This window comes from Ctenocephalides felis, unplaced genomic scaffold (assembly GCF_003426905.1).
Source record: "Ctenocephalides felis isolate EL2017-DRISC unplaced genomic scaffold, ASM342690v1 CF-g0.4_SCAFFOLD_01604, whole genome shotgun sequence".
NCBI classification, from domain to species: Eukaryota; Metazoa; Arthropoda; class Insecta; order Siphonaptera; family Pulicidae; genus Ctenocephalides; species Ctenocephalides felis.
This window is the reverse complement of record NW_020537758.1, coordinates 28,828,987-28,847,625: the sequence shown is the minus strand read 5'-3', so window position 1 is coordinate 28,847,625 and position 18,639 is coordinate 28,828,987. Positions and strand designations below refer to the sequence as shown.

The 18,639-nt window shown below is 28.8% G+C and overlaps 1 protein-coding gene across 1 annotated transcript in view; it reads left to right on the top strand.

Annotated features, from left to right (window-relative positions):
* LOC113372437 (tribbles homolog 3-like) overlaps positions 1-16,745 on the top strand; it is a 32,006-nt gene extending 15,261 nt beyond the window's left edge. The window contains exons 3-4 of the mRNA XM_026612769.1: positions 1,601-1,896; positions 16,681-16,745. Coding sequence (XP_026468554.1) covers positions 1,601-1,896; positions 16,681-16,684 — 300 coding nt within the window. The 3' untranslated portion in view covers positions 16,685-16,745. The remainder of the gene's footprint in view (positions 1-1,600; positions 1,897-16,680) is intronic.
* The last annotated feature ends 1,894 nt before the right edge of the window (positions 16,746-18,639 follow it).

The following is an 18,639-nucleotide window of genomic DNA, read 5'->3' as shown; positions in this document are numbered from 1 at the left end:
TTTGCATACGTGCGTTATTGTGTTATTTATTGTGACATTGTATGCTATCTAGTTTTACTGCATATTTATACATAGTCTGTAATAACTTTATTGTTGCACAAATGAGCAGATATAAATGATTGCAGTTTTGATGACGTACAAAATACTTTGAATTGTTCAATAATTCATTTGTTAGTTATTATTGGGCACGTGTATGGTGATTTGGTAATTTAGATATTACATAAATATACAAATATTTTTGTTCAAAAAATGCATTACATTGTAATTGTTATTTTGTTACTATTTTGTATACTATTTTGAGCTATATTTTGTAATCACTAATGCTTTATTTGATTATATTACGTTTTATTTTACGTTTATTTATCATAATACTGTGTAACTAATAGTATACATTTTTTTATATAAATTTTTCATAGAAAGCTTAGAGAGCTTTCGAAGCTTTCTTTTGCGTATCGGGCACGCGCCACACACGTGCGAATTGTTACCATGTGTTCTTATCAAAGCATGCAATATTCGTAAAAATAAAAGTTTTTTGTTTCTTTAAGCTTAAAATGTACCTAAAACTTATATGACAAGCAAATTATAGATCCATTTTCTTTTAATTTTCAATTACACAAAAATAATAACTGTAAGATGAAGGTGACTATTAGTCGTATTATATTTGTTCCGCTGCTTGATTGTTTCATTAATCAGCAATGAGCATGTTGATATGAAGAATGCCCCTGCAAAATATTCTCATTCATTTGCCATTTCCTTAATGTCCTTGTCCTCATTACCAGCAAAGAGTATTTTAATTTTTCACCAGAATCTATAATTAACTATCTAATACTAATTTATTTTAGCGCTTGTATTAATCAGTATCTAATTTACCTTCGTTTATATCATAGTATTGATATTTATTATTAAGCCATATACGCACTTCTAAAAGTTTTGTATTTAAAAAAATCGGGTGTGTATTCAGGCGTGGTTATCTTCATGTGATTACATTTGATATGGGAGTGGATAGAGCTATTATTAATTCATAATGAAAAAGGTTTGTCGCTTTATCACACCTAAATTTGAATCAGAATTGGAACAAGCATGCACGAGAGTATTGATTAAGATTCCAATGGTAACGAATATTTTAAGGGTATTATCGCGAAACTTATAATTAAAATCAGAATGGAAGCAAAAACTCTGTCTCTAATTTCTTAAAATGAATTTAAGTTTGTTATATAACATATGGCTTGCGAAAGATTACGACAGGAGGTTTGCGAGCGTTCTGCAGGAGGTATTTCGGAATGAAATACGAAATTACTGTGCGTTTAGCCATGTATCCGAAGGGTATTTGCAGAAAAGTGAATGTTTAGCTCTGTATAAAATAGAAGCACATACTATAGGATACGTAATATTTAAGGTTTTATTATATGTTTGTTTTTTATAGCCAATAGCTCTATTAGTAATAATCTTTTACACATCCCTTGCCATTAAAATTCCTTATATATATTTCAATTATTATTCTTTATCTATAACCTTCAAACTCCTCCTCTGATCTTTCACGAATCATTTATTTCAGTCAGTTATCCGATGTAATTAACATCGTATTAACTTCTAATTCCAGGTCGTTCCCAGGAGCTGCGGGTCAGCTCTTCTAGGAGTGCATTTCCTGCTGCAGGAATTGGAGCACGTTTCACATCCAAGAGAGGTGGTTTTAGGTCCAGGAAGGGCTTATCTATTGTTCGATAAAGCTCAAGGCGGTGATTTACATTCACACGTCCGAGCAAGGCGGAGATTGAGGGAACCCGAAGCTAGAAGGCTGTTTCGTCAAATGGCAACTGCGGTTAGGGATTGTCATAAACTAGGAGTTGTTTTGAGGGACCTTAAGTTGAGGAAATTTGTATTCGCGGACGAACAAAGGTGGGTTAACTTATTATTTTTGTATTTTTATTTCATTTCTCCCATATGGATCTTTTAACCATTTGCCCGGGTATAACGTGTGTGGCTCGTGATGATGTACAAGTGCCATCTCAGGCAATAACGAGCTACACACGTTAGCGATAGCAAGAATTTTGCTTGCGCTTGCAATTTAAATTCTTTTTCGGCACTGTCCAAGCTAGATCAATTTCCCGGTTAAGGGGTTAATGTTCTTTTCCTAATTTGTTTATCTCAGGGTCATCATCTAAATTTTTTAAATTTTTATTATATCAAAATCAAATCAAACTGTATGCTTTTTAAGCCAATAGATTATCGCTTTTGTCTTCGTAAATATGTTGCAGATATCTTTATACGTTGCTCGACGTGTTAAACACATTTATAAATGTGTAGGCAGCTAGCCGTCTCTTCATAATTTATTTAACACATTTTTATACACACGAAAATATATGAATAAACGATGTTTACTAAGATTTGCTTGTCATCGCATTATCATGTATCATATTTTTGGCAACAATGTTTCTGGGACTAGAAATGATAAAATCTCTTTATGTTATATTGGACTGCTTATTCACAATAGCTTTTCGCACATGTTGCAAAGAATCGCAATTTCGATTTTATATTTTTAATATTTTTGCATTTGAATGCTATTTGATCATATTGTTTTGGCTCGCGTCGAATGCTTTTACTCTATATTTTTTCGTTGTCTAGGCATTAAAACATTAGCCACATAGTAGTTGTTAAATCAATTCTTTTTACCATGGTCTTTTGCAATTCCATCGATCTAACTACGAAAACTATAGCGTGCAGCGCAAAATCTATATTTAACGTGAAATTGACTCTTCGTACATGTATGTTTAACATTTAGCGAGCATTTTATTTTAAGTCATTTGATGTTTTTAGGTGAGTAGAGTAGGTAACTTGGTATGTGATTATTTTCATTTGCAATTTGGCATTAAGTATAACTTTTCTATGTCGAGTGCCAAAAATGTTACTCATCCTGAAATCATTATCAATATAAATCTTTTTGGCATGAAATCTGGAGTTAGTTTTTTTCTTATACTTTTAAATTTAGAACAAAAATTTGTACGCTGAAACTTTCATTAATGAAGTATAAAAATAGCAAAGCTTGTTAATTGAATCCCGACTTTCGTTGGCTAGCAGTTGCCAATTTATATTCATAATATGCATATGATGATCAGCATAAATCCCGGAAGCTAAAACTATATATAATATATATATATATATATATATATATATATATATGCGTAATATCCGCTCTTACTAAAGTACCACAAAATAAAAACATTCAACGTCATCACAACAGCTGCTTCTGGTCCAAAAACGCTCAACAACCTTGTCTTAAAAGGGACGTTTTAAATCTAACTACAGTCTATATATAAAAAAACTTCAAAATTATATATATATGTATATAATATAGTTAAAGCGAACTGAATATTAAGTTATAATTAGTCTCAATTTTACTTTATAATAATAATATATTAATTTTTTCGAGCAATGCTTCAACTCTTGATACATTACAGTGTTGTTACATTTCTATTTCATGCACATATTCTTTGCGGGCATTTTTATCTCTACGATAGACTAATAATTTAGTATACTCACAATTTTACAATGACCATATATGTTTTATAAATATCCCTTATCAAACTTCTATTTATCAAAATTCTCTAAAAGATACATTGTAAGATGTGTTGGTGTGTGTGGTTGCGCAGCGGAGATCAACAGAACCATGTGGCCTGTCGGGTTTTACAGGTTTTAAAATTTAAATGCGATCCTTCGGTGTTTTTACGAGAAAAAGGTCCGACTGTGTAGTATACGAAAACAGCTGCTCTGTCGATCGGGGTTTTAAAAGACATGTGAATGATATCGATTTTCATTTTACATAATATGCACATGGCTTCTTATGAGAAGCATGTGGAAGTTCATAACGAATTTGTCATTTTGATTGTTGGAATTTAGGAATCGCGGATCAACATTATATTAATGGAGTATGACATGAAATTACTTGAGCTGCTCATTTTACAAACAATTGTTTCTTAATTAAACTTATTAGACAAATTAAAATTTGAAATATACAATTACTTTAAAATTTATATATTATATGCCGGGTATATAATTAAATTATTATACTTTATCTGCCAACTACTCTTATAAATAGATTGTTATTTTGTTATCGTAGATACTTATCAAATATTCTTTTAACAATGCATTGTAAAATTAATAATGCACCTTAAAATTATATACAGTCTACAATATAAATTGTTTTAAATTTAAAATCTATATTAATTTACGAGCTCGAAAGAAGTGCGCGTTATTCTTTCGAAATATTGCGCAATAAACATGTACTCGAAACCCATTAATGCGTTTATTACTCTACAATTGTTACAATAGTTACTTTGTTTGTTACTAGTTAGTTTAAATATAAATTTGTGAATAATAATGAAGTAAATAAGTGTTGGCTTTACGATAATTTTCATTAATAAATAGAAAAAGGATTAATGAATCAAATTTTACTAAAGTAACTAAATATTTTTCAAAAATATTTTTGGAAGTCATCATAGGAAAGCATAGCAATAAATAGTGAACTTCACGGCTTACTTATCGTTAGAGCTTTTAGCCCACCTACATTATTTCATTTCTATATTCTATACTATTTCCATATATATTCTATACAATCTTTATATATCTTGCATTCTTGCTTTTCTTATTACTTCTTTTTTTTCAAATTCTACTTAACAAATCTACAAAATATCTAAACAATAAAATTTTTAATTTAATATTGTTTTTAACGAATTATTTTTTGTTTGACTATAATATTTGAAACATATTTGCTTATGGAACATTTCTTCATTATGGATCACCGCTATATAATAAAAGCGCTAATTATTTGTTAAACATAATTAAAAATATTTTAAATAAACATTTTTAAAATTTTAAATTAAGTATTTATAAACATCTATGAAATATTGTGTAATATTTTATTTATTTCAAGTATTAAAACATTGAATAAAAATAAATAAAAAAAAAAAAGTATTAAAACATATGTATGTTTTTTTTTTCATACCTAAAACAATATCAGCACGTTTTTGTTTTGTCGTGTTCTAAACATTCATCGTAATTTATAAAAACTCGAATGACTTTATATATATATATATATATATATATATATATATATATATTTTATTAAATTTATATGTAGCAATCAGAACAAAGCAAGTAATTCTATGAGCTACAGTGAGAAGATAATCTAAACAAATCAATAATGTAAAGTAAAGGGAAAAAATAATAATAATAATAATAATAATGATAATAAATAACTAAAAATAAATAACTAACTATAATAATAATAACAAATAGATAGAAATAATAATCATAAAAATTATAAAAAAAAAAAAGAATAATAATAATAATAAATAAATAATAATAATAATAATAATAATAAATATAATAATAGAATAGAAAACTGTTCCATTGATCAGTTAACTAATTAGTTAATTAATATAAATTAATATAAATCATATGGAAATTTCCTCTTCAGTCTTCTAGAATTAGGGATCTCAAGTAGTGCTGAAACTATGTGGTTTGGGTGTGATTCCAGTTACTTTATATTAAAACAGCTTAATGAAATCAAATAAAACGTTTCCCCCGTGTTATAAAGGTGCTAAAAGTGCACGTTTGCATGTCTCATATATCTGCATTTGACACTCGGCCGCTCTGAGTTGTTTGCGTTGCATAATCCATATACCTAATATCCCCTCACATTTTTGCGTTCGCAATGACCTCTGCCGTCGCGCTTGCTCGTTGCGTCGCAAAATGTCAGATGATTTGCACCTTATATCTACCTCCTGTGCTCGAAGAAATAAAGGTTGAGCGTATTACCTTATCTGAGTATTACTTATTATGCATTTATTATTGCACAATAATACGACACAATCGGGGTACGACCAGGGCCGCAATAGAGGCAGTGGTTCGGTGATATGTAATTGGGGGAGGGGGTGGGTCCAATAGATACAAAAATAGACTAGGATGAAATTTTTATTTGTTTATCTGCTGTTAATTTGCATTAAAAATTCATACTTTTTGTTGAACTTTGTTGTTTTAGGGCCGTGCAGAATAACATTTAATAACAATTAGTATTTCTAAATTGTTTGTAAATTTTGCTAGATACTTATGGGATATTTGAAGTATAATGTTGCCTTTTATCTATAATATAACTATTTAGTTTAAAAATGTACAATTAAATTTATTTTATTATGATTTTGTTGCATTAATTTAATTAATTTTATTTTTTATATAACTGATAAATAAAAATTAATCATTGTTATTTTCAAAATAATCGTAATATGAGTTATTTATTTTTTGATTCAATATTTTTGCTAAATATTTTAAATGTATTAATCTATTTATAATGTTTTGATAAATTTATTATTTTTATTTTTATCTGCGTGTTGCGGACCTCTTTTCTATTTTCAACGATCTGTTAATTCTATTTATTAGCAATACTCACCGATATCCACGATACAAGGTGAATAGAAAGGAATTCGATTTTTCTTGCAATCAAGCATTTTTCAATGGTATTTCGTATATAATTTTTATAATTGTATTATCATGCTGTGAATTAATCGACGCAAATTATTAGTGCAATTTTATAGTGATCCGATTTCGAAATTTTAACTTAAAGATTTTACTTTATTACTAAAAAAATATAAGCATTTGATTTTATTTGTACTACAGAATACTACTGATTTGAGAACCTAGCATGTTGATTTGCGAAACAATTCATATATTACAACCGCTTAAAATCTTGTAAAACCACTTTTTGCCAACGGTTAAATATGTATTGACATGACAAATTATAAAATGAATTGCGTGAGAGTTTTGCATGTAAGAGACAATCAGAAGCTTATTTATTTATGTATTGTATGGGGAAATACTTTCATACAAAAACATGGGAAAAAAATGACATATTGCCAAAGATTATTATAAAAGGTCTTAAATTTAAATGTACAGCCTTCGAAATGGCACATTATTAAAATTAACATTTGATAAGTGGATTATTTTTTTTGTAATGAAATTGATATTAAAAGTTGAGCTCTAAGTGTTGCGTAGGAAATAAGTATTGATAAAATCTGTTTCATCTTCAGTGGTAAGTGGTAAGTGTTGTTTGCTTGAGCCATTCCGTCGAAAAATACTTCAAAAAGATTGTGTTGAAATAGTTTTTTTTTTTGCTTTGAATGACCTTTGGACATTCAGAGTTCATTTTATTTGTTCAATGCCTATATATATAAATTTTATAGATGAATATGTCCAAGAGTCAATACTTATCCAAGTTAATACTTATTCAGTTATGTAGCGCTTGATTTAGAATTTCATTTCGTAGTAGCCGTTGTAAAATAAATTACTAATTTTATTCGAATTAACAGATAATAAAAGTAAATGATTTTTCTGACTCCGTTTCATTTCGAGGTCTGCGTGAACAACTGATTATGTATGTCACGCATGAGACGGTGTGTTGCAACAAGTACCGTACTTTAACTTGAACTTCCGGACTTGGGAATGAGATTCCGTATATTTTCATTGCGAAGAACACCGGTAAATTATGACCGAGTTTTATAATACACTTAAAATTTATCAGTGACATAAATAGCTTCAACTTTAGACGCATTAAGTTAATAAGTAACACATGGGACAGAATCATTGTGCAATGGATGCACACGAAGCTTAATGCTCTTAGTCATTTTTATGTATCTTTGTTTGTTATTCTTGTATGGTTTATCTGTAACTTAAATTTTGATTTTTGATAATATATATTTATATTTATATTGGGTACGTACATCTATACAAACTTTGTTCATTATGATCTTTTATAATACGACTTTTTATTATTATAAGTAACCTTATACGTATTTCAAACAGATAGGCAGTGTTCGCTCATAAATCTTATTCACTTTAATCAGCAATGATTTATCAATAGTTTTGCGGATTCTATCGGACACCGTTCTAAATCATAATCAACACGCAATATACAAAAGCAATTAACTCTTCAAGGAAAGATGGGTGTAATTTAATCAAATGTTATCATTGAAAAAATATCCTTGATTGTATTATTTTATTTGATTGTACAGAATCATAAGACTTGTAAGATCAATAAAAGATAAATTATGTTTTATATCAACAGTTACACAACTATTTAGTGCAAGGTGTTGCAACGATCGCAAATTAAATTTATGATATTAATTTCTCAAAAGTGATTGGAAAATGTTATATGTAGAACACATGAGAATAAGTCAGTGATTATTGTAAATAGCATAAATCAGACAAAATTAACGGTTTGCAGAACTTTGCTTAATTTATGATACCGTGGTATTGTATTCCTAATCAATTTCGACTTTTCTTCTTGCATATGTTAACGGTTCTTGACACTCGACTATGGAGAATAGAACCAGAGGTCACCAGGTAGACGATCGTTCACGTTTTGTTTTATTTAACAAAAAATGAATAGCATTTTTATTCACCGTTATAAAGATCGTGGGTATATTGTTGTGTAGAGGTCTTGATAAGACCTTCTATTTCTGCACTTGTTCTTTTGTGGGTCAGACGTGCCGTTTGAAACGATTTCAGGTTTTCATAATCGTGACAGGAAGTCGGGGACCTAATTGTTATAGCCAATTTTCTTTTTTATCAAAGTTTTATTGTTGTAAATTTTTGACTGACTTTGATATGATTTTATAAAAGAATATATATTATGCGTTGCCAACAATCGTGATGGTAAATGGTATAATAAAATTTATCAAGAAACAACATAGTTTCATTTAAGCATTTTTTATACAGTTATATAGGATTGGATTTTATACAGTTATATAGGATTGTCTTTTAAAAAACTACGTTGTTAAAAAATATCATTAAACCGCTCATAGGACTTTTAATTTCTGATTGCTGTTCGGACATAAGAAGAAACCTTTGACTTTGAATCATATTTATTGTGAAACAATAGTGACACAAAATTAGATGGACTGAATGTACTCCAGGTTTCCTAGGAAAAAAATAGAGACAAATGCATTTTGCGCAATAATCCTGATTCAATGATATAAGCGGTAATCTTTGCTACGTATCTTAGGCTATTGTTTACTAATTATTTAATGCTCCAAGTAAATCATACATGAATTCAAACGGCGTAGTCGATGGTCAAAGTCTCAAAATAACCGGCTATCATGTAATATAAACATATTTATTTACACATTGGCGATTGTAATCAAGGCTAAATAATAAGTACTATGCCCAGCGCAATCTTAAATATATGTTCCATACGAAGATGAATAACGTAAACATATTTCATCAATAACGGAAATGATACATACATGTTAATAAATGACATCATACAGTTTCCGGCCTCACCGTGTTATGGTGTGTGATCAATTCCATTCATTTCAGGCACATGGATTCTAAAGTATTTTAAGAATTGTATGCACGTCATGGCAATGTTTAAGAATAGCTCAGATTTACGAACACAACGGATTTTTTAAGATATGTCCAAATTACATTCAAAGACTTTGGTTGGATTTTAGTTTACTCATTTCCTGTTTTGACACAGACCATGGAAATGATAAAATTATAATTAACATTTACTATAATATTCATAGGATTTTCAACCAATTACGTATCAGGTCTTGAAATATAATCGCAGTATCTCCCATGTCTGTAATAGTCTAAATCATGATCTTACAATATTCATCTTACCTTATCGTGAGTATTAAAGTTGTGAATAATTACAATCCACAGCTTTTACTAACGGAGTGTACCATTAAGGTACATACAATTTATTCAATCTCCGCTTATTGAATGGATTTTGTGCTAAATTGTAAATAATGGTCACGTACATTGACTACAATTAAGTGATAGTCTGCGTTTTAGTGTCATAGTCGGGGTCGAACATTTTGATGATCGTGCAAGCTCAACATAGTTTCCTGCCATTGTCCTTCTGACTCTGTGGAATATTGCATTTACATATACGACTGTGGTCAGTACGAATTCAAATGTATTGATTGGTCATTAAAATTGATTTTATTTAAATTGTACCTTCAGAATGTAAATCATACTTCTAGTTTTATTGAGTTTTATATGCTGCCAATTTTAATATACCATTTATTCTCTACATCCTATCAATAGTTTATATTTTCTAAACCAATTAGATTTGTAAAACATTTCACAAACAGTTAATTTACCATCAGATGATCAAATTTTGGTTGCCTTGTCCTTACAAAGCCAAATGAATAATCGATCTAGATATCAGATACTAATTAGTTATCAGCTGGATTCACTTGTTTTTTTTCCTACAAAGAAAAGCTCACAGAGTGTAAGTATTTTTACGATTTGCTTAAAATAAACTTCTGTTTACCACGCACGTACAATACAATACGCAAATCCGCACAAACTTTTTTTTTCATTTTTCTTTAAAATATTTTATTTCTTTTTTTATTAGTCACATATTTTGGTTTATGTTTTGTGTCTATTTCAAGTATGCGGTCATGGAATTTTTATAAAGTGTGTTTCAAAACATTCATGCTTTTATTATACATTCATAAATGTTTTAATAATGTTTTGCCTTTGTTATATTTAAACTGAAAATAATTAGCAGTCTTCTTTCTTTACTTTACACGTTAAGCATAACATTCTTTTATATCTCGCATAATATTAACGTTTATTAAAATACGATAATGATTATGTGCTATATGAGTACTATCAATGCATTAATTATTGTAGATAACGAACGCCAATCCAACTATAATAAACAAGAACTAGTTTGTGCTAGCTTCCATTGTTATAGTGTATAACATTAATTGCCTTGCTAACTAATAGGGTAGAACATCATTAACTCCAAGCAATCGTCACTGATAGAATAAATATAATATAAAACTCTGGTGGGAGAGAATGAGCGATCATATTTTGCCATCTTACGCAACTTGTCTGAAGGATATTTTTAGGAGACGCCTATTATTATGCGCCAAATTTTTATTATCTCTTGTATTTAGAATGACATTGCTCACGGTCACAAAATTTCAGAGTTTTTGTTTTTTTACTATTTAAAAAACAGAGTAATTGTAAAATCAAGTAATTATAATCATTGTATGTAGAATTGAATTTGCTCCAATATGTGAAAACAAACCAACAATATTTAAATATACTGTGACGCTCTATTTGCTCACATCTCATGTAGCAAATATTGATAGATTTGATGAGTGTTCACGTCTGAGGTATTAAGCTCATAATATTTTTTGCAATTTTTGATAAATACTTTTATGACTTAATTTTATTTCGTTTTTTTTCTCCTAAATCTGCAATCAGAAATAGCAGTTGTAATAAGTGATACTAAACCGTGTGTCTTCTGTAAAAAGCAGCACAACGGTTGAGTTCGATCTCTGATATCATTTAATTGTTAGAATTTCTCTGAACTGATATTTTTTTAATTTAGTGCTACTGCTTGATATCAGAATGTCGAGACGGATATCAAGCCTAAAACCATCGGCTGCAAGACCAAAGTTCTGGGTAGATGATTACAGTTATTTATTCATTATTATCATTCTAATTGGTACAAGAGTTACAAAATTTATTTACTTTGGGGATATATCTCTAAAATGGTTTTAGGCACTTCTTGAAATTATTCTCATAGTGTGCTTAATTTTCTTAACTTTACGAATGTTACAATATTAATTAACGCATAAGGGAATAGCACAAATCGTGTAATAATTAATTAGTAGTATGTAAACATCGCTTTAAAGTTACGATTTATCCAAGGTTGGGCGATTAGCAAACCACGAACGGAGCGTTTAACATTGCGTATCGGCCTGAGAGCAAATCTCGAGTCGTTTATTGCACAACTTAGCACCTTACTGCTCTAGAATCAGAAATAAAGGCTTCAAAAAATGAAGTAAAATTTTGAGGAAATGTGGTAATTGAATGTAGAGCAGTTCAAAGATAAATGGTACTTTAATATTTGCAACATAAAGCAATGTTAGTTTATGCAAATTGAATTTATTTGCATTTGTCAGTCCAATAATAGCTCTGCTTTAATTTTACTAGCTAATCGATGCGTGAGCAAATCATTAGCGCCGATGGAAGTCCTATCTGAAACGCACAAAGAACGATTTGTACGAGCCGATTTGAACAAACTGACAAGGACAAATAACCTGTCATCATGATAAGGTTGTGATACTCCTACCGCATAAAACACAAAAAGCAATAACGACCGGATGTATGCTAACCTTTAGCTTGATTAGTCGGTTAGTTTCAATGTGAACGATGCATAAATAACATCGAGAATCACGTGGAATTTACATATTAGAACGTGTATATTGTACGATATAATATAAATTATTTAAGTTTTTTGTAATAGTTGTTTAGCGACATTTCTTATGCTTATTATTTATAAATTCACCGCATTTTTTATAATCGCCACTGGTACTAGATACATGTAATTACAACGCATTCATTTTATTACATTTTTTTAAAAACTCTGCTTGATCTGAAGGTACAACATCGACTAATAATCATCAAAATTTAAAAAATAACCCCAATTCACTCGTTGCCTCGCTGCTCCATACACCAGAATCGAAAGACTGAACAAATTATGTCAAATTAACTTGTTCCAGTAAAATTGCATCTAATGATAAATAAATGACTTCAATCTGAAATAACATTTTCATACATAGAATTGCGAACATTATAGGGCGCTGTTACTTTAAAGTCACATAATTTATATAATACAATGAAATTGTATTGTAATATTTTTTACTATATTTTTTATATATAGGCTTATTTCGTAATTTTTAAATGTAAAACAAAAATTCAGCCCATAAGGGGTTATCTTGAGCATACTTCCTAATAAAGAGCTCATGTATTAAGGGATTATTTTGTAATCTATTTTTTAAAACTAGAAAAATTAGTTTCAAGTCATCGATGTGTAGAATAGAGATAATAAATGTACACCTACGAAGCTTTTCGTACACAATTGAACACAATTTTCTTCCAAAACAATTATCTATATCCATTGCATGAGTAGACTTGATACAAAATTGATCGCGAGTTTAATATATTATTTACATATGATTGTTACAATAAATAATATATGCTTGAAGCTTTATGAAATATCTCATACCCGGCACGTCTACTCTTCCCGCCCGATTCCGACATTTAGACTTGCTAAATGTGCTGCAATACATTTTGTAACTAAATATATTTGGATTGCATTTGCGACGTGTACACAGAGACACACACATCGATCGAAATAAACGTAACCAGGATTGCTTCTGAATGTTTTTTACGAATAATTACATCAGATCATGTCAATTTATTTAAAAAGGCGGTAATAATTACCAGTAGCTGATAGCGCTAAATAAATTAGTAATTAAATATTTGTCAAGGCACAATATATATAGAAATGTTCCTGTAATTTAAAATTTTAACTGGGTTTGTAATTGATATTCCTATTTGTTACTTAATCATAGATTTTGGTTATCTTTGAAGATTTATGTGTGGCATTTAGACCAAGTTGGATATGGAATAATCATCAATAATGATTCTTATTGTTAGTGGGAGCAGTTTTATTGGAGAGTATTTTATTCTACCATTTAAATATATAATCGTTTGTGCAACATTCAGCAATTGTAAATTATTACGTTACTTCCAGATATCGCTAGGTAATTAATCAATCCATCTTATTCAAAAGCCTATTCGAGTTTATTTCCGAAGGTCCCACATTTGTCATTTGCTCACTTCCTCGTGCTAATACATTTTGCATTGCCATCTTCTTTATAATATTTTTTCACAAAGCAAATGTTTGTTTACAGTGTCTCATTTGTTGCAATCCTTTGTAGTCCGTTAACAAAAGTACAGGGATATATTTCCGCTTTCCCCAACCTTTTTGCATTGCTGGATTAATCACCGTCACTACTTCCATAATTGCCTTGGCGGTAATCTTCATTCTTAGGTCGTCAGGTATATCTGTAAGGTACATTTCCGGTCGGAAATGCAGTTTCTATGTGTTAAATTCATAAGTTTGAACTGACTTTGTTATGAATCTTTAATGTGCCTTATTTTCACATTTCTATATTGTATTTACAATTGATTTCCGGGTTTTGCTTTTATGCGGCGCATGTGATGTTGAATAAAATATGTATTGCACAAGCGCACTAGTTTACCAAATTATTTCGATTTCAAGATCGAAGTGTTTGATTTTTATTATATTAACTAAATTTTGCTTAATTATTGGTACTAGGTAAATATTATTAACATTTAGTTAAAAGATATGTCCCATTTCTGCCACATTTATCATTTGCATACCCATCAATTTTTTGTGCTTTTGGCACTCTGGGGGCTTGACTAAAATCCCAAATAACATTTGATCTCTTCGATATGATGTGATGTGCGTTTGATCTATGGTTTTTGCTGATAAAATTTTTCGTTTTTCAAATCAGTCAAATCGCACAGGATGTATCATGTTTGTTTACACTGTCTGCTGGGTGTAAAAGCCACTTTGAAAAATAGTTCTGAATATTCGATTTGTTTTTGTATTCAGTTCATAAATGTGTCGAAATATGTCTGAGTAAATATGAAACAAGTGGAACTGCATTTATAGAACTTGCTTTTAGCTAGTTTTTGTATAATAATACATTGAAAGTAATTGTTAGTAGTTTAATAAATCAGTTTCTTCATTAAATGACAAAAATGATTTTCCAAATAATGTAATATCTGCTTAGGCATGATACATTCATATTCAAATCAAGTTAGTGGAAATATTCATGATTCATTCGCATTCGTCATAGGATGTACTATTAGGAAAGACATTGTTTGAAGATTTACTCAATGTGGGACAAGTAGATCAATAAATTAAATAAAATATAATTTTATTGAAAATGTACAATATGTATGTTTTAGGTAATTATCTAAATCTGAAAACTATTATGACGAGCAAATAAACCATCTTCTCTGTACTATCTGCAATGTCTCTCAATTGTAGCACAATCACAAACTCTCTATAACTTATTTTTTAGAGTTGTGCCATTACACAGATATACCCATATAACTTTAGCATTTCAAATTTATTTCAAAGTGTTTCATCCACAGCAATGTGTACAGTTTATCATCGATAACAATGTCAAACATCATTTCAAATTCTTTTGGCGAGAGAGTTCTAAATCTTTTACCACAGTCAATAGATTATTCTACAGAGTTTGTTTTAAATTTGAAATCCAAAGTTTGCCAGAAATATTGCATATTATGGTGTAAGACATTCAGTCAATCTTCTCGAAATAGAAGCGCCCGACGCTAGCGAAGCTTGCCTATGACGTTGACCCTATGCAATGGCATTTCTGGGCGCAGTTACAAGGCGTGAGCAGGGGTCAATAACTAGAACTTGTGTGCATGTATACAGTCATTATATTATTATTGACTCACGATTGCTCAGCTATATAGCAGTCGGTTTAATTCATTCGATCGACAATAATAAGTATTATAAGCTACATTGCAATATGAAATAATAAGACTCTGACACTTATGGTGAAGCACAATCCCAGACAAGTAGAATCGGTCCAGTTTTCTTGACGACGGGTGTCATATATATATATATATATATATATATATATATATATATATATATATATATATATATATAGATGATCTTGATTTTCTATAAGTATTTTGCATAGCACAACTGGCATTACTACTTTATTTCTCACTTAAAACATTATCTGTTTTGATGGTTCTACATTTTATTTGGAAAATAACAAAATTTCTTATGAATTCGCCTTATTTTTCTATATATATGGAAGATATCTGTGTAAATTATTGGATACTACAACAGTACAATGAGTAATCTTAAAATTGTAGGAGATCTAGTAGATATATATTATTGATAAATAATGATTTATATTTATTAATTTTAGATCTAGTAGATATATATTATTGATGAATAATTATTTATATTTATCAATAACATATATCTACTAGATCTCCTACTATTTTAAATTGTTGAACGTGACATATTTGATGTTCAATGAACGAATTCCTTGTAGCTTCCAGTATGGTGATGCCACACCTATTTGTGTATCATTTATGTACATATGGTACTTGCATTGCACCTGTTTAGATACTATGTTCAAATTTTCGTTTTAGTAGATTATTTATCATAAAAAATAAGACATACCAGAAGTATAATTAAAGAATGAACTGTTTTGTGAAATGATTGAGCTGATGCGTACATACTTGATTAAATATAATTTTTTAATTGAACCTGCAGCATATCGAAGTGTAATAGAGTTTATATATATATATATATATATATATATATATATTAATATATATATATATATATATATATATATTAATATATATATATATTATATATATATATATATATATATATATTAATATATATATATATATATATCTTGATAGTTTTTCGACGTTGAAACATATTTCAAAGTAACTAGCAGCCCATTCGTCGAAATAAAAAAGGTTTTTTATTTCGACGAATGGGCTGCTAGTTACTTTGAAATATATATATATATATATATATATATATATATATATATATATATATATTAAATTCAGCCTTGTTAGCAATACTTGTTTCTAATTATAAATTGGCAATGTGGCAATACTTGTTCATAATTATAAATGCAAAAAATAAAATAATTATAAAATATCACTTCTCAAAATTGGATTTGGTAATCATATTTTTTTCCTTTTCAGGTGAGTGTTAGCTGATAAAAGGATATAAGGAGAATGACCGCTAATAATTTGTCCTTATATCGGTGAGTGCAAACAAATTGGTTTTCATTAATGTTATAAATGGTCTGATTTATATACAAGTATAAATTATAATCTATAAATCGATCTAGTTGAGATTTATCGGCGCTGCATGATTTCGTTTTGCAATTTGTTATTGACCTCCTTTACACTGAATGGGAGAGAGTAGGCTTATTTCATGGTAATCTATCGGTATGCAATTCAATGCTAATCAAAATATTATCGAATCAAAACATATATTGGGTGTAGAATTATATATTTCATTATCATATTTTTTGCGGCATCCGCTCGATCTAGGTGATCTTGTATTTATATAAAATTAATAGAAAAAATTAATTAATATTAGTCATATGTGATTTGAATGTATTACAACAAGGTTTATTTTAATCGTTATTCTGCACATATAATTATAAACAAAATTTTTTATATATACATCAAATTATGCTAAATTAACAAAATAATAATGAGTATTTCCGATTATCTATATATTACACATAAATCAGTGCTCGTATCACAGGTCCAATTTACTGCATCTTATTTGAAGACTTAATGTTGTGCAATTTTATATTTTGCCAAGTTTATAGTAAACAATTTCAACATCGTTGGGCATCCATATGCTATTTAAAGTCTATAAACATTTCCATCATCTATTTCATAAATTCGAGATATTATATTTAAGAAACTTTGCTATAGATTATTTGGTATATGTGTATATGCGATTATATGTAAGTAGACTGTATTGGTTTGCGATTACCACCGATATTGCATTGCGAATCCGGCGTGCAACGATTTTTGCAAATATTGCAAAACTTCATTACTCCAGTTACATATGCAAGCTCGTATGCAGATTTATATATTGATTATATATTTATATAATCATGCGATGAATTATTAACGTTGTGCCCAATTGTGAATGTTTTGTGTAAATGATGTTCTTTTCTGAAAATCATGGAAAAATGAAAACTTAGTCTATACAGTTTCTTTGTTTACATTATTTTTCATTTAATTTAAGCAGACGTAATTGCCTCTTTTTACTTATATGCAATATAAATTTATAAATTCACACATATATATTTATTACCTTATACGAATTCACTTACTTCCTTATACTTACCTCATGTAACCACTTGCCTGTCACACATATATATATATATATATATATATATATATATATATATTCACTTAAATATGGTCAAAAATTAACTAATTAATTAATATTCAGTGATTTTTATTTTTATCCCATATGTAAAATTTCTATAAATTAAATTAATTTTTAGCGATATTTCGTAATGTTCAATTCAATTCAATCTGTTCATTTTTCACAAAAATCTATAGGTAAGATGTTTCCAAAGCAGTAATCTAAAGTTTTAACATTTTTAAGACATTTTAATCTATAGACTGTATGTTTTAGAAATGTTTTTTAATGTAAAATTTGCCTTTTAACGTGTATTTCTCCCGTATCTCAAAAGCATTTAATCTGATAAACTGTAACTGCGTAGTTACGTTGCGTCATGTTATATTCTGTGTATATATAACATCATTGCGTCGCAGTTATCCAATATTATGAAAATTATTAAAACACCCAATAATTTATCATTTTAAATTTGAAAATTATCATCACTTTTTTTTCAAATCTCGAAATAACTGGATAAACAACTACGGGAAATTGATGTAATACTAAGAAAATTATTAGAACAATAAAGGCATGTGTGATCTCATATTTGCGAAAAGTTATCAACATTAATTAAAGAATTATCAACACTATATTTTCATATCTCTTCGATGTGTTATTAAAATTGTGTTTATATTTGCTACAGGAAAATGATGTAATTTTTAAATATTTGTTAATATCAGCTGCTTGGGATATCTAAAATGCAAAATAATTTATATTCTGCTAAGAAT